General features: G+C 36.3%; 1 protein-coding gene across 2 annotated transcripts in view; it reads left to right on the top strand.

The window, feature by feature from the left end:
- The window catches only part of Adk (adenosine kinase), a 407,949-nt gene that overhangs the window by 118,523 nt on the left and 263,451 nt on the right, over nucleotides 1-25,975 (top strand). For both annotated transcript variants that reach the window (XM_028758526.1, XM_028758527.1), the window contains exon 4: nucleotides 12,308-12,386. In XM_028758526.1, the coding sequence (XP_028614359.1) occupies nucleotides 12,308-12,386 (79 nt within the window). The remainder of the gene's footprint in view (nucleotides 1-12,307; nucleotides 12,387-25,975) is intronic.

Raw genomic sequence — 25,975 nt, forward strand, 5'->3', positions numbered from 1 at the left:
GGGATAATACTTACACTGATAAATTTTCATAATCTTTGCTTTTAAAAAGTAATATCAGAACTGTAATTCTGTTAACCGTAATGTAAAAATTGTGTCTTTTGTGTGTGGTTTTGAGTTTACATTGCTATGCTGTTCATGTCTGTTAACATTTAGTTAATTGTTTAATAGCTTTCACTCTCCAGGATTCAGACAGTAAGGATTGAGAATGCTTTGTGACCAGTATCTTTTCAAACAAGCAGAAGTTCGAACTTAAAATATTAAAGATGACAATTGGTCCTTTTTTAGATTTTTCTGTGATTGAAAATTCTCTGTGAAATCACCAACTCAGTTTCCCCTCCACAATTATAAAGATAGTTGATAAAAATCTATTGTGTGTTTTAACATGCTCAAGGTAATGAAACGGAAGAGTGAAGTCATGTGTCTGAACACACAGTGCTGTCCCTGACACTGTTTGCTGAAGGGAAGGAGGCTGAAGTACTTCATTTTGATCTGTGTTGCTTCAAAGCATGTGGTTTGTCTTTGTAGTGGTTGACATGGTCCTCTCCTGCTCCCTTCTCCCTGTCTTCCTCTTAGTGCTAGACCAGATACTCTTCAGTAGTGTTTTCTACTCCCGACTTACTCTTCACCTAACATTCAGAGGACATGATTTTAGTACTTTTATTATAATCGCATTAGGTTTCTTAAAATATTCTGCATATGTTTCTCCAATTCCTTTCTAATTTCCTCTCGTCATAACTTGCGGTTGTGGGTTAGATGCTATTTGTATAGTCTTCCATCTCTAGCTTCTATCAGATGTCTTCTCTGTGGCTCTCATGTGGAGCAGGAAGGCAGTCTGAACACAGTACTACAATCCAGGATGAAGCCCAGGTCACACCAATGTTCAGTTGTCCTAGTTCAGTCTACCTTGTTTCTCTCCTTTCCTCAGGCCTGAGCTTTCAACTGTGTTCGGTGAATTTTTTTGCCTCATGAACTGTTAAATAGTGTACTGAACAAGGGTGTCAAATTGTTCTAAGAGTCTCGGTTGAACAACTTACCCTTCTGCCCCCCACACCCTGGAAATTTGGCACATCTTAAAATGCAAAACTGGCTTTTTGTTGTAGGTCCTCACTTTAGTCTAGTGTAATTGTTAGTGCCCATCCCTTGCCTGCCATCCCATCCTTCTACTAGGTCTCATAGGTATTTTCATTGTCTAGACGTAACTCATGCTGCTATACACTGTCTCCCTTCCCCAGAGAGAAATGGTGAACTAGTTTAATCTTTGATTTATTAAGATGGTCAAATCTTTAAACCCCCTTCTTCCACTAACCTCCTAGAGAAAAGGAAGAGCAATATGGCAGGAGGTGCAGTCTGCAAGGTCTGTTACTTATTTTATTGTTAACTCTTGCTGCTTTCCTCTTCTTTCCCAACATGATTTACTTCCCCTTTTCCTGTATGGTATTTTTTGTTGTTGTTTCTTTGGTTTTTGTTTGTTTGTTCATTTGTAAAGTACCACCCAAGAGAACTATTTGTTTTTGAGGTGATTTTTTAGACTCCTTAGCTTGTCACTCAGTTTCGGAATTCAGCAGATTTGTGACTGGGCACAACTATGTGAGGATGGGTAGATGTCAGGTTGCTTCTTTCTAGCTTCCTGTTACCAGCAGCAGGTGAGTGCGGATGTGAAAGAGTGCCGCTGGGTAAAGCCTGTTTTTGCAGTAGTTCTCCTTTCCATAGAACTGAGCCAACATTCCTCTTTGGTGTCTTTATTTATACGACTTCATATTTATATGGCTTTTCTAGTTGTTGTCAGCAGAAATGTTGGCTGTGACACATTATTAGTTACTTGGAATCGGAAGTTCAGTATGATATATTTTGATGGGGATTTAAATGTCTGCCTGAGTGTTTCTGATGAGTGATTTGTTTTTAAAGTTTGACAGAGAAAAATGATTAGCTGTTGCTCAACCATTTTCCATATCCACTGCGTAGATTTCTAGAACTTGTCTGTGATCAGAGAAACCCTGTCCCACTTAAACTGTGGGCTTTAATAAAAGCAAGAACAGAAAGGAAACCAATAAAGAAAGACGAGAAGAGCGTGTAATTTGTGTTTTGGAGTCACCCGTGGACAGGCTGTCATTTTTGCTTACCCAGAGACTCCACATGTCATTTCAAGGATCACTTTCCTACAGTATTTTTTTCTTTTCCTTGCATGGCTTAAAAGTAAATGTCAAACAATTTACTGTTTAATGAAAATTGTAAATGGGGTTAGTGGAATTTAGTTATATGTTTTTATGATAGGTTGAAACCTAATGCACATGTCATTTATGTAAATTGAGGAGCAATCATTTTAATCATCTATACTTAGAAAGTACTTTTCAACAGTATATTTGATTATCTCACATGCTAAAAAACCCTCCATTTCCAAAGTTATAAATGGGAATAATTAAACCTTAAAAAATTTTAGACTTGAGTAGAGTAACGGCTTATCTAAGCAGCACGTGCTTAAAACCAACTCTTTATCAAAGGGAATAACATTAGAAAGTAGAGAAATGCCTCTAATTACAATCCTCATGAACTAATAGCTTGACTTTAACTTTGAACGACTGTTACTTTTTCCATCCTTTTCAAATATCCTTAAATATAAGCACATGTGGGAATGCTCTTTGGCTTTTATCAGTCTGACATTGGAGTGATTTTTTTTTTTTAACCTCACTTGAACATTTGTGGTAAAAGATTTCAAAGCTTTGAATCTTACAGTTTGCTTATGGATTTCCTTCCCTGCGTTATTCTATTAACATTTGGTCTTAATAACTATAACCTGTTTGGAATTACTGATGTTTTACATTTATTATTTGTTTAGATGAGAAGTTTAGGAAAGAAAATTGAAAATCCTACTTGGCAGTTATGAATGCTTTCTCAAGGAAGCTAACTTCTTTGAGTTTTCCCATGAAGATTTTAATTAAGTGTCTTATCCCTTCTCATATGTCTTACCTTCCCGAACTGTTTTAAATTATTGATGTTTGCTTCTATGCTGTGGTAGTTAATGCAGTGTGAGACCGTCTCTCTTCAGATGTATGTTGAGTGTGCATACCTTTCTCTGCACCCCACAATCTTTCTTCCCCTACTTCTATATAGCACAGTGACTTTAGTTTCATTGAAAATGGAATGACCTGGCTCTTCATGTTCTTCATCTTCATGCTTTCCTGTTCATACTTCTTATTTTCTCCATAGACAATAATTGGTGATATATCCTCCATTGTCATCATGGTATCCTACATTTTAAGTAGAAGTTGCTTCATGTCACACCAGTTAGGCAATTTGCTAATTAAGAATTAACGAAAGCCAGGCATTGTGTCATATACCTTTATTCTCAGCATTTAGGACGCAGAGGCGGGTGGATCTCTGTGAGTTCCGTACCAACTGGAACTATTTAGGGAGACCCTGTCTCAAAACAAAAAAAGTTAAAATTTTTTTTTTACCAAATTTAAATTAAAATTTACTGGAAAACTCTGTTAGCTTCCTTGAGCAACTGTACTGGAGTGCCAATTTTCTCTGCATCTTTCTTCTGTTTTGTGACTCCAATTGCCAGAAACCACGTTTCACTTGCTGTTTTAGTTGATAATGAAGGTAATAAAATATGTCTGTCAAGAATAGACATGCTCACCTGTTAAATGAATAACTCTGCTCCTGGCACCAGACCTTTGTTTTGGATCAGGGCTTGTGGGGCATAAGGCAGGTCCCCTTTCCGGTACACCATCACTGATCCATCCTGATCCAACTTGTTTAAGAACTTGTCAAATATGGGAAATGACATTTTGTCCTAGACCACAGAATCAGGCTTCTTACTGATGGATTTCTCCTTCCACTCCGTCAGTGCACTGGATTGGAGTTGGACATATGCCTTCGAACCAAAGCATTTAAGTGATCTCAGAGACACACATTTCATCTTCTTAGGAAGTTTCCACTCTCCTGTGTTATAAATGACAGAAGTCCAAAATGTCTGCAGCCTAGGGTTCAGAAAAGCTACACATTTAATTCTCTGTTGAGAGACGGTAAGATGAAAAATGCCAAGCACTGGTGAGTTTCTGACTCTTGGTTTTAAGGTTTTTCAGTCTTTCTACACACACTAAAATGATTTCAGAGGTCCACATAAAAGACAAGCCAGGAAAACTTCGGTTTATTAGTAGAAAAATAGGAAAAAATACGATAGTGATAAGGATTTTATGTGTCTTCTAAAGTCAAGTTCAGTAACATACACTCAAGTATACTGTATGTAACAAATTAACTCCTCGTTTATAACATTTTAAATTATTTTATCTGTACTGTGCAACCATCATCAAAAATATTGAAAATGTTTTATTTTCTAAGACACATTTCTTTGTAATTAGCTTCTCTTCAGAACCCCTCATCTGTGGTAGCTGATCTTAACCCCTTTGTTTTGTCATATCCAGAAAGCCAGAAAAAAAGAATGGTTTTGTATGCTTGCTATTGTGTCTGGCTTCTTTGGAAAACACATAGCTTACAGTGTTTTCTGAGAGTAATCCATAACATCAGTTGTTCATTTTTCTTATTAACAGTTTCCTTCCTATGGACATATCAATTAGTTTATTTATAGATTCATTTTTGAAACAATAAGGGCCCAGTCACTGCTGTGATGTCTGAATTATAATAGTAATTATGTGTTTAAATTTTCCCAAGGAATCATCAAACACCTTTTTTTTTTTTTCTGAGTTCCGCCAGAGGTGTGTCCCTTCATATGTGTTGCATCTTGTCAGTTGTTGGTATTTTCATTGCTTAATGTTTTCAATTTTTTCAAGTCTTTCCTGAAAAACAAAAAAAGCATCATATTGTAGCTTCAATGTGGATTTTCCTATAAGTAATAATGTTAATAGTCACACTACTGATTGGCTGACCAGGGTCTCACTGCTAGCACCTAAAGTTATGGCGGAAGTGGGAGTGAGAGGGGAAGGAGGGTGTTTCTCAGGAATTAATTTTGTGTAATGTAAAGTATACTACCATAGTCAGTTGTGGCTTTGTTATTGTTGCTACTCAGGAATATCAGAAAAGAAAGTGTTCCTAAAGTTTCTTATTAACTTTCCCATGTGATTTGCCAGTTTACAAATTTATTTTGGAAGCTATACCTTAAAAGTGAGTAAAACACATCTTTAATCCTAGGACTTGAGAGGCAAAGGCAGGTTGATCTCTTGAGTTTTTAAGGGCAGTTTATCTGGTCTACAGAGTGAGTTTCAGGACAGCCAGAGGTACATAGAAAAACCTTGTCTTGAAAAACAAAACAAGACAAAACAGAGAGAGAGAGAGAGAGAGAGAGAGAGAGAGAGAGAGAGAGAGAGAGGAATAGAAAGAAATGATATCACAGCATGTTCACCTTTAGATTATAGGAGCAAAACTTATTTTCTGTTCCTATCAACATCCGTAGACTTAAAAGAGTCTCCTGATGGCTTTTCTAAGTTATAGTGAATATTTCTAGGAGACTCCCCTCAAATACTGTTCTAAGAAGACTTAATTTATTGCTTTTTTCTGTATGTGTGCACACAAACATGAAGAGTTCAAATAATGACTATTTGGAGTTAGTTCGCTCCTTCCATGTTAGGTTCAGGGATGAAACTCAAATAGTCAGCCTTTCTGGCCAGTGCTCATAGCTGCTGAGCCCAAAGGTGTCACCCAGACTGGCCTTGGACTACCCCTACCTCTGCAGAGTATCTTAGTGGTATGGGCAATTACAAGTGGCTGTGGTTTTTTCTTATTTAATTTTGTGTGTTTTGTTTGTGGGCATGTAAGGATGCAGTGAGCCTGTCCCCTCTAAAGCCTATAAATAGTCTGTCAGACTCTAGAACTGGAGTTATAGATGGTTATGAGCAGGCTATGCAAGTATTGGAGGCCAAACCTGGGACATCTGGAAGACCAGAGAGTGCTCTTAATCACAAAACCACCTCTCCAACCCCATTCTTTATTCTTGAGTGCTAACTTTTCAAAATTAAGTTGGTATATCACAAAGCATGAATTATTTAATTCTGCAGATTTCTATTGTCAAATAAAACTTCTTGAAAATTGTTTACTATTCTTCATTCTAACTCTTTAAGTTGGAAACTGGGAATCTTATGAAAGGACCAGTTTGATTTTTTTTTTTTTTTGTATTTTAATGAGAGCAAGCAAAAACTAGTTACTGTGTCTTGCTATTCCATCATTCTTGTCTGTTAAATTGTTGAATCGCTGACCTTCACATAACCTGCCTTGAATAATAACAATAAATAAAATGCTTTCCAAGAGGTGAATTTTTCTGTAATATACTTTCCTGCATTTATTTCCTTTAGTACTTGTGCCTCGATTTCAGTGGCAAAGGACTTTTATTCTGAATGACGCTGTTAGTCCGTATTTACTGGGTCATTTAGTAGCTGCCAAGCAGTCCCACAGTTAGCCCATTGCTGATTGTGGTGGAATGCTGGGGATCCATCAGTTTTAGTCTCGTTTTTTCCCCAGAAGTCAGTGGTATCATTGTTTTAGAATGTACTGTTTCTACATATGAACATTGCACTTGATAACTTTATGTGTTTTTATGTGGTACTCAGTCTCAAGATATTTATTAGTAAGCAGCCAGTGTGTTAATTGCTGCTTCATATATTACTCATTGGTCTTTGAGGCCTCTCTTCTCCCTTGTACTGCCCTTGCTTTCCTCAAAACCGAAGCAGATGTAAAACAACTATGTTAATTGTCCAGGAATTGTTTTTCATGAAGGAGCTTGTGATGTGACAGTTGGAAGCATTACTTAGAACGTCTCTCCTACATAAACTATAAAACAAGAATTTTATAGAAGCCAGGTTTTTTGTCTCACTGGCCTTTTAATCTCAGTGCTCAGAGGACAGAGTCAAGTGAATCTCTATGAGTTCTAGGCCAGCCTGGTCTACAAAGTGAGTTCCAGGCTAGCTGGGGCTATACAGTGAGACTGTATTTCAAATATCAACAAACAACTTTAGAAAGATAAGATGTCCTTTCTTTTTCATATAATGTACTTCTTCTGAAATTCTAACCTGAATTTCAGTGACATGAATCAAAGCATTCGCATATAAAAATATTTAAATGTATCCATGATGGAACACAGAAAAGGTTTGTATAAAAGATGCACTATAAGTGTTAATATTTTTCTTCCTGGTTATTTTCTATTAATTGTAAATAAGAAACTCTAATTTTGAGTGGAGCATTCTGATAATTATATTGAAAGATAAATGTAAACTGTCCCAAATTATATTGGTGTTTTATAACAAAAAATGTTCATGCTTTACTTTTTTTTTTTTTTTGGTTTTTCGAGACAGGATTTCTCTGTGTAGCCCTGGCTGTCCTGGAACTCACTCTGTAGACCAGGCTGGCCTCAAACTTAGAAATCTGCCTGCCTCTGCCTCCCAAGTGCTGGGATTAAAGGCGTGTGTCACCACTGCCCAGCATTTTTTGTTCTTTTGATTTTATGTTTACTGGTTTCATACTTTTGATATAAGTCTCACTATATCTTTGGCTGGCCTGGGTTTCAGAGATCTCCCTGACACTGTCTTCTGGAATGTGGGGGTCAAAGGATGAGTCACATACCACACCTATTTTTAATGTCATTGTTACATACTTATTTATTATACATGGCTGTTAGCTATAAGTCATAACTACACACAATATCATAATTATGTCCTGTAATACAGCCTGTAGATAATTATAGTTGCACAGAACCTTTTCCATTATCCTGACTCATTCAGCGGATTTTGGATATTTATGTTGTTTTATATTTTTACTATCATGGTAGGATAAGCAGCTTTTTACAGGGAACTTTTTATGTTTTGCAGTTTTTTCTGGGAAAGTGCTCCTGAAATAGAATTTTATTATAGCTAAGTGGGGGAGGGAGGTAGAAGGAGAAGGATAAACTAACTGAATGATTAATTGATCAATTGGTTGATTGGTTTGTTGGTTTAGGGTGTACATTGTCAAATTACTTTTTGAAAGGTTTCTGTCACGGATACTGTCATTTGTCAACATTTTCAGATTTCTGTTAATTCTGAGTATAGGTTATACAGTTAATTACATGTTTTGTGGAGAAAACTATATAAGTATTTGATTACTAAGGAGGGATGCTTTTGATTACTAGCAAGGGGCTCATTGCTTTTCAGTATTTATCAGTTTTTTTCTATTCATTGTACACTAGTCTGGATCTTCATATTTTTATTTGTGAGAGGTAGACTAGATGAATATTAAAGTTTTATTTTTATTAATGTTAGACTTTTTGTTTTATTTTATGTAGGAAAACTTCATTTTTTTATATAATCAAAATTATTTATTCTTCTATGTGTATCTGTTTTCTGGAAGCTAATAAATACTTAGTTGGATAGTTACTGAAATTTCCTCACCCTCTCTATAGCATAAAATATACTTTGCTTATTTTACAAGAAAATTGGTGTTACTTTAATTCTTTTTCCTTTCTAGACTATCAATTTTTTTCGTTTTTAAATATATTTTTATTTATTTTTTAAATCAAATCACAAGTTTTACTTATTTGCACGGGGGTTATAAACACAAAAAGGCAGGATGTGGGGAAGGGGATGGGACTGCAGCATGGGTGTTCAGGGGGAGTCCAGATATCTTCCAGAATAGGGTATTAGCTGGGTGAGGGTTCAGGGGACAGGTCACTATGACTCTGCCTATGATTCACTTGTCCTTATCTAAGTTGACATTATCCACCAAGGCTACCTATTTACAAGGTCTGTGACAACTCAGGCTGATAAATTTCCAGAAAAGCTTCCTGTTTACAATAGCTTATAGCCATCTGTTTCAATGTTTTTCCACAGAGACCCAAGACTTGGTGTTAGTATACATATATGACAGGCCTATTGCTGATTTTAGGCCTATGGCTGATTTTAGGCCTTCAGTGTATAAGCAGGGCTGCCCCTGACATCTCCTCCCTTCTCTAAGTGTAGAAGGGCTGTGGTGATTCTAATCTTGTGAAGGCAAGGATAGAGCCCTGACCTCCAGTAATTGAAGGGGACCTTGTAATGGCTCCAATCCCCCTGTCGTTGTCCAGTGAGGCATGAGGGCCATACCCATCCCAATGTCTTTTTCCTGGAGAGGGGATACTTTTGACATCAACCCCTATGCAGTCAGGCTTGTCCCTCTGGGAACCCAGAGAGATATTTTTAACTTTTATTTATATTACCTTGCAGTGCTTAGCCTCACAGCCTAAGCAAGAATTCAGATCATCAGTCAGAGGGGGTTCTGGGTGGCCCCTCTCTGCTTGGTCTAGGGGCGGAAGTCACCTCTTATAGGTTGGGTGGTGATGGGTTTTGGGAACACCCTGGATCGAGTAACGACCTCATCTTGAGGCTCGTGGTCCTCCATAGCTAACTTATGATAATGTATCTGAATTGGTTTTGATACCAAATTATCTGTTGTTTCACAAAGTTAGTCAGCCTATTTAAGGCCCAGGGACCAAAAGAAATAAGCAAAAATCACCCAATTAATGTTCCCAAGATGGGAGGAAGTATGGTTGACAACCATGGAGAGGTTGAAAACCAATTCTTGTACCAGTTCTCATCTTTCTCTTTATCTCTCTGTCTTTTCTCAGGGCCTTCTCTGACCTTTTTCATGCTCTCTTTAACCATCCCTGTCTTGTCTATGCAAAGGCAACATTCTTCTTTAAGGGCTGTACACAGTCAAGAGCTTTATACAGAGTTTTCTATTGTAAAAGAGTAAATCAAGTCCAATAAAGTCCTTTGAAATTTTTGGAGGTCTCTTCAGACAGCGAAATGAGGGATTTCTTCAAATTAGTGATGTCAATCTCTAGCTGTTTGATGTTCTTGACAATGGCCCATCGAAGGTCTGAGTAGTGTAAGTTCAGAGGCCAGCATCTGCATTAGAACTTCTAAAACAGCAGACATCATGGGTGATTCATTTTTACCTGAGATACTGCCTGAGTTAGATCTCCTGGGAGGCCCTCTTCCTCTGAGTTTTGTGAGGTTGGGCACAGAGCTGCCACCTGGGATCTGTTCTGTGCTCAGGCCCAGACCAGAAGTCCGTATCAATTTTTTTTTAAAGCTCTTCCATTTTTATTCTATATGTTTAGAGAAGGCTTAGGGAAGTCTAGATTGTGTTTTTCTTCTTAGCTGAAAACTTCGGTTTATCTTTTTATTTTCTGGTAAGATAAATTGCTTTTTACAGGGAATTTTTTTTGTTCTGTTTTCAGTTTTCTCTGGGAAAGTACTCCTGAAATAGAATTTTATGATAATTAAGTGGGGGAGGGAGATAGAAGCAAATAAAGGAACCCTTTATTATTACTGGTCTTCTTTTCTGACATTTCTGATATTTATAGTCACCTTTGTAGATCTTTTTACTTGTCTTTCAATATTTGTGATCTGCTTTTTTTCATAGTTTCCTCATTTAATGATATCCCTTTACTGCCTCTTCAACTAGTTGTCTTCTTAGAAAAGTACTGTTCTGTTTTGGCTCTTTACTCATAGTTAGACAATCAAGGTTTCCTAAGTAGGTAGTTCCTCAGAAAATAAAACATACAGGAAATCATTCAAATCAAGAGGATTACACATACCAAATAACAATGAAGATGTGTCTTCAATACTTGTGTATGCATTCATAGTAGGAAAAAGAAAAGCAATTTAAGTATCCACTGACAGATACAATCATCCATAAATGTGGTATAATAAATACTGCTACAGATATGTCTTCTCTTAGGCAGTGTTCTGTTGCTGTGAAGAGACACCTAACCACTCAACTCTTATAAAGGAAAGCATTTAATTCGTGCTTGTTTGTAGTTTCAGAGATTTAATCCATAACTGTCATGGCAGGGAGCATGGCTGCCTGCAGGCAATTATGGTGCTGGAGGAATTGAGAGTTCTACATCCAGATATTCTGGCAGCAGAAAGTGAGGGAGAGCCACTGGGCCTGGCTTGAGCTTTTGCAACCCCTAACCCTACCCCCAGTTTCACACTTCCTCCAACATGTCCGCACTTACTAATCCTTTCAAGAGTTCCATTTCCCAGGCATTTGAAGTACATGAGCCTGTGGGGCCATTCAGGTTCCAACTACCACAACCCTGGAAAAGTATTCTTGTGTGAAAGAATCTTAATATCCATCCTACCAAAAGCAATCTATAGATTCAGTGAAATCCCCATCAAAATTCCAACACACAGTTCTTCACAGACATGGAAAGAGCCATTCTCTACTTCATATGGAAAAACAAAAAATTCAGGATATGCAAACATGAAAAATTGTGGTGTATTTCAAGTGAGTGAATATGGCTGTGTGTAGTACACTCTGTGTGTGTGTGTGTGTGTGTGTGTGTGTGTGTGTGTGTGTTGTTTGTTTGCTTTACTTGCAGTGCTGTCTGTTGACATGTCTTACATGTACTCTCTACTTAACACATTATAACTTAAAACTGTTAGGAGAAAAGGAAGGCGGGAAGGAAGGAAATAGGAAAAATAGGAAGACTGAGGAAACGAAAGAAGAACAAACTAATTTTTATTTCTGTGTAGCCTATGAATCTTTACATTGTTCTTATAAGAGCATTCGTATGGCAGATCAAACTAAATTTAACTCTGAGCTTAAGGTGGAAATAGTTTTACAAATACATTGCTTAAAACCCATATCTTATTGTGTTTTCTGTTATTACCTATTTATTATATTTGATTTTTGTTAGAAAATGTTATTTTGTTGTACCTTTGAAATTTTGTTCTAATTTATTTTTGAAACTCAGCAAGGTGTATTGTAGAATTAGGACTGAAGGCATGCCTCCTCATCTGTTTTGAAATATAAAGGTATAATTTTTAGGTCTTTCATAATGACTGCAAGGGCATTTCTTTTTCCTGTAAAAAACTCTTGTGTAATAAGAAAAGTATACTCATTTTTAAATTTCATAGAATTCTCAGATGAAGCTTTTTATTCTTGTTTTGTTTTGCTTTTGAGACAGGGTGTCCTGAAGCCCAGGCTGCCCTTGATCTTGCTATGTCACCTGAATAACCTTTGGTTTCTGACCTCATCTCTTTATCTCCTGGGATTGCAGGCCTATACCTTTCTATCCACAGAATTTTGGCTTTGAATAACCAATATGACATATGCAATCTTCATTTGGCAAATTTACTGTCTATTTAGTATAATGGCTAAGTTGAGAAAATATATATTCTAGATTCTTAAATTTATATATTTACAGAAGAAATTAATTTCTTGAATGAAAATATATGATTTTACATTTAAAATCGCTAATTACATTTATTTAGAAGAATTTGCAGGTTGTGAAAACCGACATGCTAACTTACCTTCTACTGTGATTTTATTGTAGGTTTGATGAACTTGTAAAAAAATTCAAAGTTGAATATCATGCTGGTGGCTCTACGCAGAATTCAATGAAAGTGGCTCAGGTTAGTTAATTATTTTAAAATTTAAAATGAAAATGTATCAAAATAATTCTAAACTTTTGGTTATTTTACATAATCTTTTCCAATTTTATTGGCAAAAATGAGTTTTGTTTGTTTTCATTTGAGTCTTTAACAGAACATCTATTAAAAATTATTTTAACTTGCCTTTATTGATAACCTCGGAAATAATTCATATGTTTATTTAGTACTATTATTTTTTACATTATTGTGTAGTAGAACTTCTTATTTCATGGGTAAACCTAGTTTCTGTTTTCTAAGTGAAATGTCTTTTTTGTTTACTTATAATGTCAACTACTTTGCCAAATTCATCCCTTCATCCCTCAGTGGCTCAATGCCCTCTTCTGTTATCTGAAAGCAGAGTCTTGCTCTGTAGACTTGGATGGCCTAGAACTCACTATGTGAACTAGTTGGGCCTCAGACTTCTGCCAGCCTTACTGATTTTGCCTCTGGAGCAATAGAATGACAAGCACTAAGTTAGTTAATGTAATAAAAATCTTTTCATTTTGTGGAGGTAATCACATCCACTGTAATTTGAGGTGTTTTCCAGGCTTATGCATGTAAAGAGGATCATGGATGCGAGGCTAGCCTGGAAAACACAATGTGACCCCATTTCTAAACATAACAGAACTCTATGAATTTTGTATTCTATATGATATAGAGAAATGATATTGCCACACCATATTAACATTCTTCATTATGTAAATACATGGATAAAATATGTGTCTTTTGGTTTGCTTTGTTTTTTTTTTATATTAGATAGAGTCTCACTATGTAGCTCTGACTGGAATTTGCCATGTAAACTGGGTTGGCTTCAAATTTAGTGATCTTCCTGCTTCAACCTCTTGATGGTTGAGATTAAAAGCATGAACCATCAAAACTGGCCAATCTATTTATATTTCAACATCTAAGTTTGTTTTATGTATTAATAAACATATGTATATGTTTATTTGCATATGAATCTATATATTTTTAAAATATCCAAGGCATTCAGTAAATATTGAAATAAACAAATTTTTAAAATATAATCTGAATCAACAGCTAATCCAATGTTAAGAATTAATGTTAGTTTTCAAGCTCCAAGGGTATGAAAAAGCTAATTGCTACAATTTGAAAGTTAATTTAGTATCTTACTCTTTGTACTCATAGTTCAATTTTCATGGACTAGGGTCATTCTTGTTTGTTTGTTGACTAATGCTTTCTCTTTGAATTCTAACTAACTTCAAGGACTGGAGAAATGTAAAACAGAGAAATAAAATTCAGAGCATTATCTCTCTCCTTTCCTCCTTTCTTTCATTTTTATTAACTCTTAGTTGATTTAAATGTATATTTTAAATACTCTGCCACCAAAGCTGTAAATATTAACTTTAAATATGGTTTTTATTATGAAATGCCTTAAGGCTGTCTTTGTCAATTTATTTCTATTGTGAGCTCAGATCAGTTGGAGATAAAAAAACAAAAAGAGCAAAACAAGCAAAATCCAGTGTAAGTGGCTCAGGCTAGTAATAAAAGCTTCTTAGACAAGCCAGAAGAAACACAAGCTGAACGCATGCCTGGGTTACATGGTGAATTTGAGGCTAGCTCAAGAAACTTGGCAAAAATCTTATCTTAAAATTGAGATTCTAAAAACACTGTTGCAAGTTGTAGGGTGGGTGGCTCATTCTTATGATATAAGCACCCAGGAAGCAGAAACAGGCAAAGCTTAAGTTCAAAGTCAGCTATGACCATAATGGGAGAGTCACTCTACCATTTCTTTAATGACTGATCAGATACTTGAGAGGGTGAAGGCGGTCTTTCCAGCCTGACAACCTGAGTTCTGTCCCTTGAATTCACATGACAGAATGGGACAATCTGTTCCTGAAAGTTTCTATTGGCTTCTGCATCTACACAATACACACAACACAGAAAATAAAGTGTAATTTGTTCTTAAAAATCAAATACATAGAAAAATTCCTTGGGCTCAGTGGTAGAGTGCTTGCTTAACATGCACAAGGCCCTGGGTTCTGTCCCAAGAACCACATACACAATGACTTAACATTTTTGATTTTGGATATTAATTTGTTGTGGTGACCATGTCAGAATATACAGACTGAAAGAATTAAATAACAGAAGTTTATTTCTCAGATTTCTGGAGGCTAGAAATTCATGGTCAGAGCACTGTCAGGGCTGTCTTTATGTAAACATTTCCTTCCTATCATACGTCACTGCCCTCTTGATGTCTGCTAATTGTCTCTTTCTCTGGTATTTGTTCTTTGATGCAACTTATCTTCTTTATGCCCACACCCTCATGACCTCCTTTCATTGATTTCTTTATAAAGTCTAAGGATTAGAGCTCTGCATTCTCTGAATTTAGGCAGAGAGTACAGAAGGATGGTGTCCTTACTCACTTTTCTGCTTCTCTTCACCTTTTGTTCTTACTAGATATTGGAAGCTCTTAACTCAATAGTGACTGACAAATTCTTATTTCTTGGGACTCTTTAATATTTCATGTTAAACTATTGTTTTTTTTAACACTTATTTTGCCTACTCTGTACCTGTTAAGAAGTCTACTATCGACACAGACAAATGAAGTATGGAAAATTGAAAGTCATCAGCAAAGATGTGGGCAGTTAGAGACCTCATGACCTGAGGATGAGAGTATTTATAGTATCACTGCAGTTGAGAATGGGATGCTGGTTTGTCAGTGAATTAAAGCTGCTATTAACCTCATGATCCAGGAGTTTCATTTCTGCATACATTGATTTGTTTATATCTTCTTCATATGCATAGTTTGAAGCACAAATTCTCCTATGTAATTTTATGTGGAAATGCAACCTTTGATGTAGTAACTGGAGTTAGATAATGTCCTGCAGGTTGACCCTGAAGAGTGGGTCGGTGTTCTTATAAAAGGTCCCTAGGGAGTTTCTATTGCATTAAGTGAAGTCACACAATCATACACTTTATGTCTGTACTTACATGTGGTATCTTTTGTAGTCTGACTCATACAGAATGTTAAGCGGTCATCCTCAAAGACCAGGAGGACAATTGGGGAGTTATTGTTTACTCCGTAGAGTTTCTTTTTTGCCAGATGACAAGTATTCTGGAGCTGGATGGCAGTGTCATTTGCACAAAAAAACATAAATGTACTTAATGCTAATGACCTTGTATGCCGTCATGTGCTTCATAGCAGTGTTTAGGGGTCTCATGTACCTCAGTGATTGGATTGTGTAGACATAGCCTGTGATATTCTTGTCCCAGTGAAATGCCTCATAACAAGTCTCAAAAGACAACCACTGCCAAGCAAAAGCACAGCTGTAATGTGATTAGAAGAGTAAATTTTATTTTCTTGATAATTTATCATAATTGGTCATTTATAAAAGACCTTACTCATGTATTTAATAATGGAGTAACATTTGCAAGTCAAGAATATGGATTTGGGTGGTCGTGCCACATGCATTTAATCTTAGGGCTCGGGAGGCAAAGCTAGGTGGATCTCTAAGTTGAAGGCTTGTCTGGTGTATATAGTGAGTTCCAAGACAGCCAGGACAAAACAGAGAAATCCTGTCTTGAAAACCATGGAGTCAGAGAAGGCACTTGTTCTTTGGAACTTGGGAATATATTAGAAATAGGTTTAAGTTGAAGTTTTTTTGTTTTGTTTATTATTTGGATGTCCTTTGAAGCTACGAGGAGTCTATCCATTGTGGGAGGGGGAGTAGACATCTTTATCTGTAGGTGAGATTAAGTCCTACAGTGGATGGAAGTTGTAAGAGTTAAACTAGATACTGAATTTTAGAATTATACTTCTTTTAATTGATAACTGAAGAAGTACTAGGGCTAAACATATTAACTTACTTCTTTAAGAAGTTTCTTAATCTAATGGTTAGGGAAATGGCTCAGCAGTTAAAAGCACTGGCCACTCTTTGAGAGGATCTGAGCTCAGTTTCCAGCATCCAAAAAGTGGCTCACAACCATTTCCTGGGCATCTGAACCCCTGGCCTCTGTGCTTACTGCATGCATGCAGACAGCTTTTTAATATTCATAAAAAGATAAAAGCAAAGAACTGTCTTGATTTTTGCCATTTAATTTTGTTTACTCATTCATGAAGAGTGCTACCAGATAAGAACTGCCATCTCTTTCTGTGATTCTAACTTTCAGTAAAGTTGAGTATCTTTTTTGGATTTTTACTTTTCTAGTATTTCTGGCTATTTTTTTCCTTCTGATTGGTGAGCTAAGAGAGAGGATGGGATAAGCATATAGCTTCAAAAACTGTATTCACATGAACTTTGTTATAAGAAGTTGGTCAGGCTTTCCCACAGGTACTGATGATAGCAGGAACTATTTTCACTGTTTAGTAGCTGTTGGTAGACTGTCTGCTATCTGTGTTAGTCATCATCTTAGTGGGGAAACAGTGAACTAAGATACCCGTCTCCTCATAAAATATGGTCTGGAAAATATATTTAGAGTCTTGGAGTCTTCAATCCTGATGTAGTATTGGTATAACCCTTGACTTGAATAAATGAGAAAACTGAAGTTCATCTTAAATCTTTCTGTAAGTAAAGGCATGTAGGTTTGTCATTAAGTTATGGACTTTGTATTGATACTTGATTGTCTTTTAACATTTTTAATACTGTTGTCATTTTGTGTATAAGTTTAAGTTATAAAATTAAGCATAACCATGTCGATATAACCAACATCCAAACTTTAACAAAAAACAGAGCTTACATGTCTATGATGTTGCCGTGGTAGCACACAAATAACTGTAATTGGGACAGAAACCAGTGAAACAGGGTTACAGTATAACAGAAAGAATTTTGGGTTAGACATGGTACCAGCAAGACTGTGAAAGCAGACATGTAGAATAAACGACAGCTGTTTCTCAGTCAGCAGTTTGTGGAAAATGAACCGGTACTTACTTAAAATAGTGAATTAGCTTAGTCATTCCAGAGGCATCAACAATGTAAAGTCACACTCAGGAACCAGAAGGTTTTTACTCGAATGGCTCTGAGACAACCAAGGGGGCATTTCGTCAGGCAAGCTCTTCCTCTGTAAAGCTTCACGTTTGTGATTCTTCTCAAGCAGACTCCAGAGGGTTGGGAACATTTTCGATAATGAATGTCTTGATTTGTTTACAGTGTAGATCTCATTTTATCTGATATTACCAGTAATCATATTTTTTTATACTTTAAGTGATGTAACAGATCATGTCAAAAGAATGTTCCTGAAGCCTCTATGTATTTTGATTTACTTAACTACCCTGAAGATGTTAATGGAGCCACAACTGTATATAAACATATATTTGTCAGTGTTTCTTCTGTTCAAATATAAATCTAGTCTCATGCATATTTGACAGGCAGTAAAAGTACAGACTTTGGCAATTTCCACACACTTCTTTGTTACTGTACTTCTGTGTGTTTTTGGAGACAGGGTCTCACTTTGCAGCTCATTGTGTTACTATGAACTCAGAGAGTTCTGCCCACAAGCATCCATTTCCTAAGTGTACTGCCTTAAAGGTGTATTCCACCAACTGTCACTGAGATTTAATTTTTTTGCATAGGTTTCTATTCGTGGGCCTGCTCTCTTCCCTGACACCCTCTCCCCACCCCCTAGTTTGGGTTCTGGGAACTAATCCCAGGGCCTCTTAAGAGTAACTAGTGCTCATATCTGCTGAGACATCTTTCCAGCCCCTCTTCACAATCCTTATTTGTCAAAAAGCTACATTCTGTGTCTATCCTGCATAGAACATATGTAAAGGAAATGTGATTTTTCTTACCTGTGATATTAATGGTTTCCTAAAACATACTTTCACATACCAAAATTAACAGATGCAACTAACCAGACCTTCCAATTTCAGTGTGTGGTTTTCTTTATTTGCTAGGTTTTTTTCTTAATAAAATGAGGTTCATTGAAAATTAAAAAATATGTATTTCCATTCACCTTTCAACTCTTTCAAGTGATATTTAATATAATTTTCAACATGAAGAACACAAAAGAAGGCCATCATGAATATGAACCTAAAAGATGCCTTTGGTCTTAGTTTATGGCTCTTTGGCTTAATGGAAGGGTATTTTGTCTAGCATCTGCAAGGCCCTGGGTTCAATCCCCAGCTCCTAAACGATAAACAAAAAGATGTCTGTCATTGTCTACTGACAGACAGAAACACAGAAATACCAGTTGTTAAATACAATAAAAACGTAGAGGCTAAGGCAGAAGGAGTACAAGTTTAATGCCAGCCAGCATGGACTACACATCAAGACCCCCATTTCTAATGAATTAATTATTTGGGACAGAAAAAAAGTCTCCAATGACAATATACTAAGCATTAGAAAGAAAAGAATTATGTAGTAGCAGAAATTTGGATGCAGTCTTTCCAGAAGTGTTTGATCCTATTTGAGCATGCTATAAAGAAGGTGGCAGAAGCTCATACAGTAAAATATTGGCTTCATTTTTATGTGATAAAAGTGCTTCAAACCTATAGATTAAAATTTTTTTCCAGAAAAGTACACTGAAATTCATTAGAATTTTATTAGCTGCTTTACTAAAACTTTATTTTAATGCTGGTTTTAACATCACCAATTCTGATTAACTTTGCTTTAAAAAAATTATTGATCTTTTAGATTGAAAATTTTATACAACATCCACTCAACTTTAAAGCATTCTAAATTGATAGACATTTTAGTCATAGGTAATTCATTTTAAAAATTTCTTACTGGTTTATAATATAATAAAGATTTTAATACATGCATATAATGTAATTTGATCACAGACACTTTCCTTGCCCTCACTGATTTCTCTTCCATACTAATTCCTTATTAATTCCTATTTTTTTTCCCTCCTGGAAGGACCACTCATCTTGAGCCTTTTCCTTTTTCCTGGGATCTTGGCAGGCTAGGTCATGTCTATTAGGGTAATCAGAGCTGTTGGGATCCTATGAGTAGATCAGCCGTGTCATGCCTGGAAGATAGCATTCTAGTTCTTCCTCCCACAATGTCTTCTGAAGAGATCTTTTGGGGAGTTGGGCAGAATAGATGCCCAGTGTGTGAGCATTCACCTGCCGTTTATGCAGATATCAGTCTCTTCAGTGACTGCCACATGTAGGTGGAAATAACTCTATATGATAGATTTGTAACTACTGTGAAGAACATGGTTGGGAAACACTAGGATTAATAAAACAAGCATTTAGACTCAAAGTATATGCGCTGTGCCTCGAATTCAAAATGTATACCGTCACCTAATAGGATTTATTTTCTAGCAAGCAGTTTTCCCATAGAAACGCAAACTAATCTCTCTAGTATGTGTGCTCACTAGTAAATAAAATCTTCAGTAATCCACTATCACCCTCTTTTGTTTATCATCATAATAGACCAATACTAAAATCTCTTCAGTTGTACTTACACTCTTAAAACATTTTCAATTATATATTTTAAGTATATATAATATGGTGTATAAAATTTAATTATCAAATGGTTAAATGTATGTATTTTAGCAAAAGAAGCCTAAGGTTATTTTATCATAGTCTTGGATGCTAGTTCAGGACTCATCTTGTTCTGCAGGTTGCCACTATGTTGCTGCTCGGTGATCTGGCTATCACTGTGCGTGCTTATGTCCTGGGTTTCTTTAGGTACTAATGTCAGATTGGATTATGACCCACCATAATAGCCTCATTAACTTAACTACCTTGTTAAAGGCGTGTCTTCATACACAGCCAGTTTCTGTATTGCTGGAGATTAGTGCTTCAGTACACTTCCAGTCCTAGCATATGACAGATAACCAGACACATGGTGCTTTGGAAGGAAAGAAAGATGGACATGTTAGAAGCATAGTGCTGTCAGGCTATTCAGGGGACCTATTTACAGATCTGTGAGTTGGGTTAAAAGAAGGTGACTTATGTAGCAGGCAGGGCAAAATCCACTTCATCTGAGTGGGAAAGTATCTGGTTTATATCAAGATAATTTCAAAGATGTCAGCACATTCTTGGCTTTGATGGGACCAGGGTTCAGCCATAAAACTCCACATACCATTCAAATTGTTTGGTTTATTTATACTGTACTGGAGAAACATACCAGAGTTGCTTACTGCAGGGTACTTGGTAGTCACTCCTCAAAATGACTACAGTCATGGCAAGCTGGATGACTATTTGTAATACATATAAATTGACAGGGGTAGAGGAGATACCAAAACTTAGTCATTAACAAGTACCACATTTTACTCTTACCTTAAAGTAACAGTCTTTATGTGTAATGGAATAGTGTTAGTATATTATTTTGGCTCCCTTCTTCCTTTTCCTTTCCTGTGTCATTTAATTAGAATTAACCTTTTAAACTTATAACAACCTAATCTGAATATGTAATATACATTTTCCTTTTACATCTCCAGCTTATCCGCTTAGTTACTGCTGATGATTACATCTTTATATATTGTGTTCACATTAATACAGCTTTGTAATGATTATCTCCTACATTTCCCTTTAAGCCATTTATAAATATAAAAGTAATAATAATGAAATGAAGTCGTACTAGGCAGAACTTTACACTCTTGTATTTATCACAACAGAATAGCCAGAACGTTGAATAAACCCAAATATCCTTCAGGGGATGAATGGATATATTTACACAGTGGAGTACTATTCATTTCTAAAAAGGAATGAAACCCTGTCGTTTTGAAGCAGCATTATGTTAAGTGAAACAAGCCAGACAAAAAGACAAATACCACATGTCCTCATTCATTCATGGAAACCAAGACATCAGCTTTATAGAAGAATGCACAGGAATAATATGATCCCCAGAGCCTGAGAGGGGGAGTGGGGAGGAAGGGCTGAAGTTCATTAAGGGATGCTGAAAGCAATGTAGTAATTGTTCCAGGATCTTCTTTAGCACGATAGGCTTAAAACAGTTCATGTATTTTGAAATGTAATGTCAGCACTGAGAAAGTTAAGGCAGATGGATCATGGGTTTAAGGTCAGCCTGGGCTTTATATTTATTAAGACCCTACCTTGGCGCTTTTCCTTCTCCCACTACGTGTAAATATATCTGAGCAATTGCATTCCAAAAATTCAATAATACTGGAATTCATATTTACTTATGTAATTGCCTTTACCAATCTCTATATTTATTAATATGGGTTGTGGTTGTTATTTATTGTTCTTTCATTGTAGCCTGAAGGACCACTTAACAATTTATATAGCGATATCTACATAAATAGATATTTGTGGTTTTGTTTGTTTGTTGTTTGCTTTTTGAGACAAGGTCTCATAGCCCTAGATGTCCAGGAACTCACTTGGTAGACATGGTTGTCCTTGAACTCACAGATCTGCCAGCCTCTGATTCCTATATGGTAGGACTAAAGGACTGCGGCACACCTGACTTGTTTGATCTCTAAGGAACAGACTTTTTCAGTGTCTGTTTTTTGTAGGGATGGTTACTTTCTCCTATAGGTTTTTTGTGGTTTTTTTTTTTTTTTTGGTTGTATAAATAACTTTCCTTAAATGATTAAGTTGAAATGTAAATGATACAAGAATTCAAAATAAAATTCTAACTGGTAGTAATATTTTGTGCCTTGATATGCTTACAACCATGAACAGGTGAAATAAAAATCTTTAGAAGGTACCAGTCTCCATAGGTACCTTCTTCATACTACATACTATGTACTTTAGTTGTTACTTTTTTTTTCCCCAATCAACTAAGATGTGGCGATTCTTGTATCTCTGGGTTTTTTTGCTATATGTCAGCACATTGTGTCTGGCAGCCATGACTTCTAATGAGGCTTGGTGGGTTTTTTTGCTTCTGTAGTACTGTAGACCAACTAGGACCCTAGGCTTGACCCATGTTCTCCCAATAAGTCAGTGATACTTCCACTGCCCGCCCCTTCCTTTTTCCGTTTGAGACAGGCTCTTACCTGGTATCTTGGCTGGTTTTGAACTCACTGTATAATCAGAGTTGGCCTTAAACTTGGATTGATGCCTAGCCTCTGCCTCTGGAATGCTGGGATCCCAAATCTGAATTATTCTGCCAACCCGAATTATTATCTTCTGTGCTTTAAGGGAAAATGATTTTCCTTTATGCTTTGGTTCCTTTTGCCTGCTTGTTGATACTAAGGTATTTGTGTTTTCACATAAGTTCACATATTTTTAAGTTTCCTTGAATTGATTTGTGACATTTTAAAATCTTTAGTGTTGTTTCTGTGTGCAGTTTGGGTATTTTAACTGCCTTCTTATTCTTTGTTAAGTACAATATAATCTGTGTATAATCACTGAAATTGGTCTTCTCTCTGTTAACTTTTTTTTTTCAAGACAGGGTTTCTCTGTGTAGCCCTGGCTGTCCTGGAACTCACTCTGTAGACCAGGCTAGCCTCGAACTCTCTAACTCAGAAATCCACCTGCCTCTGCCTCCCAAGTGCTGGGATTAATGGCGTGTACCACCACCGCCCGGCCTCTGTTAACTTTCAATTGATTTTATGAGTATTTAGTATTAGAGAATAATAATTTTCATGTTATTTCAGTGACTACCACCTTTCTTAATGTAGTAAAATTTTCTTTTTCAAGCACAGGTCTTTGGGTAAAATTATACTTCTATCTTTGCTATAATGCAAATTATTTCATCCAAACTACTAACTAAATGTGTGTGAGTTCCTGCCAGATGGCCCCCCACGTCACAACTTTTCTTTGGTAGTAGAAATGAACAGTGTGTCCCTAAGTATAGCTTACATTTCATAAGCACATATTTACAACCGCCAGTGGTGTGTCTGAATTTTCTTCACATAAGATTAAACACTTAGATCAGTCTCTCAAGCCTGTCTTATGATTTCTGATTTAATCTTATGCACCTTAGCCAAGAGTTGGAGGAATGATGTGATTTGCTTTTATAGTTACAAACTTTTTGATCTTCCACTTTTTTGTCCCTCAGATAAGCCTCCATATATATATTTAATCTGTAGTAAATTTTTATCACTTTTCTGTTTTGTCTTTAATTAAATTTTGAGAGAAATGCCTGTTGCTGAATATAGAATATCATCTAACGTTCCAGTTTCAGAATTTTATTTTATTTTTTCGAGACAGGGTTTCTCTGTGTAGCCCTGGCTGTCCTGGAACTCACTCTGTAGACCAGGCTAGCCTCGAGAATTTTAATTTTTTTTAAACCATATATGCACTAGTTGTCTAAAACACTATGTTTTCATGATTATATTTGAATACAGTGGAAACATTGACCTAAAATTCATAGGGTTATCGCGTTATTTATCCTTTCCCTTTGAGTAACTGCATTTAGAAGTTAAAATATTTCTGATTGTCTACCTGTTTTTTTTTTTTGACCTATTTTACCTAGTAAAACTGTTTAGAGTCTAAGAGGATTTTTATGATACATCTCTGGGAATTTTCGATCGGTCTAGACATTTTAGAAGAAGAAATGGCTCTGGAGTGATCAAAGAGAATTCTCCGTTCTAATGCCTTACACCTGGAGCAATCGTTAGCAGCGTCAGCAGCATGGCTGTATTTATAAATATCAGAGCAGGATTTGGCAGATGGTGATGCAACAGAGGCTCTTGTTAGATCCTGTCAGGGAGGAGGAGGTGCCTGTCAATGCCAAATCAAGGAGTAATGAGTTTTAAGTAGCATGAATCCTACTAAGTATATAACTGACTGTTCCAATTGTGAATTCTCCTTGTAGTTGTAAATTTCTCAGAATGAACTAACACTTCGTTCTTCAATGACCTTTTCCTTGGGTTATTAAATTTTAGTGGTTAAATCATGAAAACAGTTGTCCTTTCTCAGTTTTTTGTTTAAAAAATGCATTTTACTTTGTGCCAGATTTAATCTGAAATATCTCTAGTATTTCATCTCCTTTCTCCACTTTGCCCCTGCTGTAATCCCTAGACCTGATTTTGAGAAACCATCACTGTATACACATCTTGGAACCTGTCACACAGTTGTGTTTGTACTATAAAGTTTTCTGGTGTAGACTGCGTGTCACAATCAGACGATACAGAAAAGTGTGCATCTACCTTTAATGGGCTTTGAGGTCGTAGCACCCCTATATGTGACATTATATATGAATACCATTTCAGTGTGTATCCCGCTACCTCAGTTCAAACCCGAGAGCTTTAGAAAGGAGTAATGGAAGTGACATTCTGTTTGTCACCAGTGGGTCTTACATTTTGTCATTCTGTTTTGCAATTTTAATTCAGATGCTTTAAAGGAAGAAACAAGAAAACCAAACTTTGGATTATATGTTCATTTATTTAAAAAGAAAATTAAACTCATTTTGTTTCCTGACAAGTTTCATTTTTCAGTTGGTCAAGCAAGGATCGTCTTTGCCAATTCAGTTGTGAAGTATAGTTGTTACCTGCGCTGTTTATAATGAAGAACTTTTCTTTATAAAAACAAATAAATAAAAGGTCTCACTTAAATCAGGGAAGCAGGCAAGCTAACTGAAGATCTTTACCTACTGTTCCTCTTCTCCAAATCCAATTCCCCAGTCTCATCCCTAGCACTGCAGCAGACTCCCTCCTGCATCTTCTTCCCCTACTAACTTCCCTTCCCTCCAACTTCTAGACCCCAACTCCAGCAGGCAATCCCTAAGAATTCACAGGCTACTGCAGCCAGCGAATCAGGTAGGCTAACTGCAGATCGTCACTTCTTCTGACACAAAGAATCCAGGAAATCTGGGGCACCATGAAAAGATAAAAAAGAAAAGTAATAGGAAAAGAGGAAGGAGAAGAAACTCAGCTCAAGCACAGAATATATTTTCAACAAAATCACTGCAGAAAATTTTCTTAAGCTTAAAGAAGATGCCTATTAAAGTGCAAGAAGTATACAGAACACTGAATAGACTAGGCAAGAAAGAAAGTTCCCTTGACACATAGTAATCAAGACACTGAATGTAAAGAATAAAGAAAGAATACTAAAAGCTGCAAGAGGGGGGAAACCAAGTAAAGGCAGACTGATTGAAATAACACTTGACTTCTCAGTGGATACTCTAAAGGCCAGGAAGAGCCTGAGCAGATGTTTACCAGCATAAAGTACTATACCCAGAAGATATATCAATCACAATAGATGAAGAAAATAAGACAGTCCATGAGAAAAATAAAATTTAAGCATCTGTCTACAAATCCAATCCTACAGAAGGTGCTAGAAGGAAAACTCCACCCTAAAGAGGTTAACCACACCCAAGAAAACACAGGGAATAAATCGCATGCACACACACACACACACACACTCACACACCCATAACAAAACAACAGAAATCAACAAATACTCCTCACTCATATCTCAACAACCATGGTCTCATTTCAATAAAAAGACACAGATAAGAGAATGGATTCAAAAACAGTATACCATTTCTCTGCTACATCTAAGAATTACCTCTTATCATCAAAGATTGACATCACCTGAGGGTGAAATGATGAAAGACGATATTATAAACAAATAGACCTAAGAAGCAAGCTGCTGTAACCATTTCAGTATCTTACAAAATAGACTCGAAACCAAAACTAATCAAAAGAGACAGGGCAGGATATCATAGTCATCCAAGAAAAGAATACCCAAGAAGAGCACATTGTAATTCTTAACAACTATGTATCAAAAAATCCATGAAAATCCAGAAAAG

This window comes from Grammomys surdaster, unplaced genomic scaffold (assembly GCF_004785775.1).
Source record: "Grammomys surdaster isolate TR1022 unplaced genomic scaffold, NIH_TR_1.0 126198, whole genome shotgun sequence".
Taxonomy (NCBI): Eukaryota; Metazoa; Chordata; class Mammalia; order Rodentia; family Muridae; genus Grammomys; species Grammomys surdaster.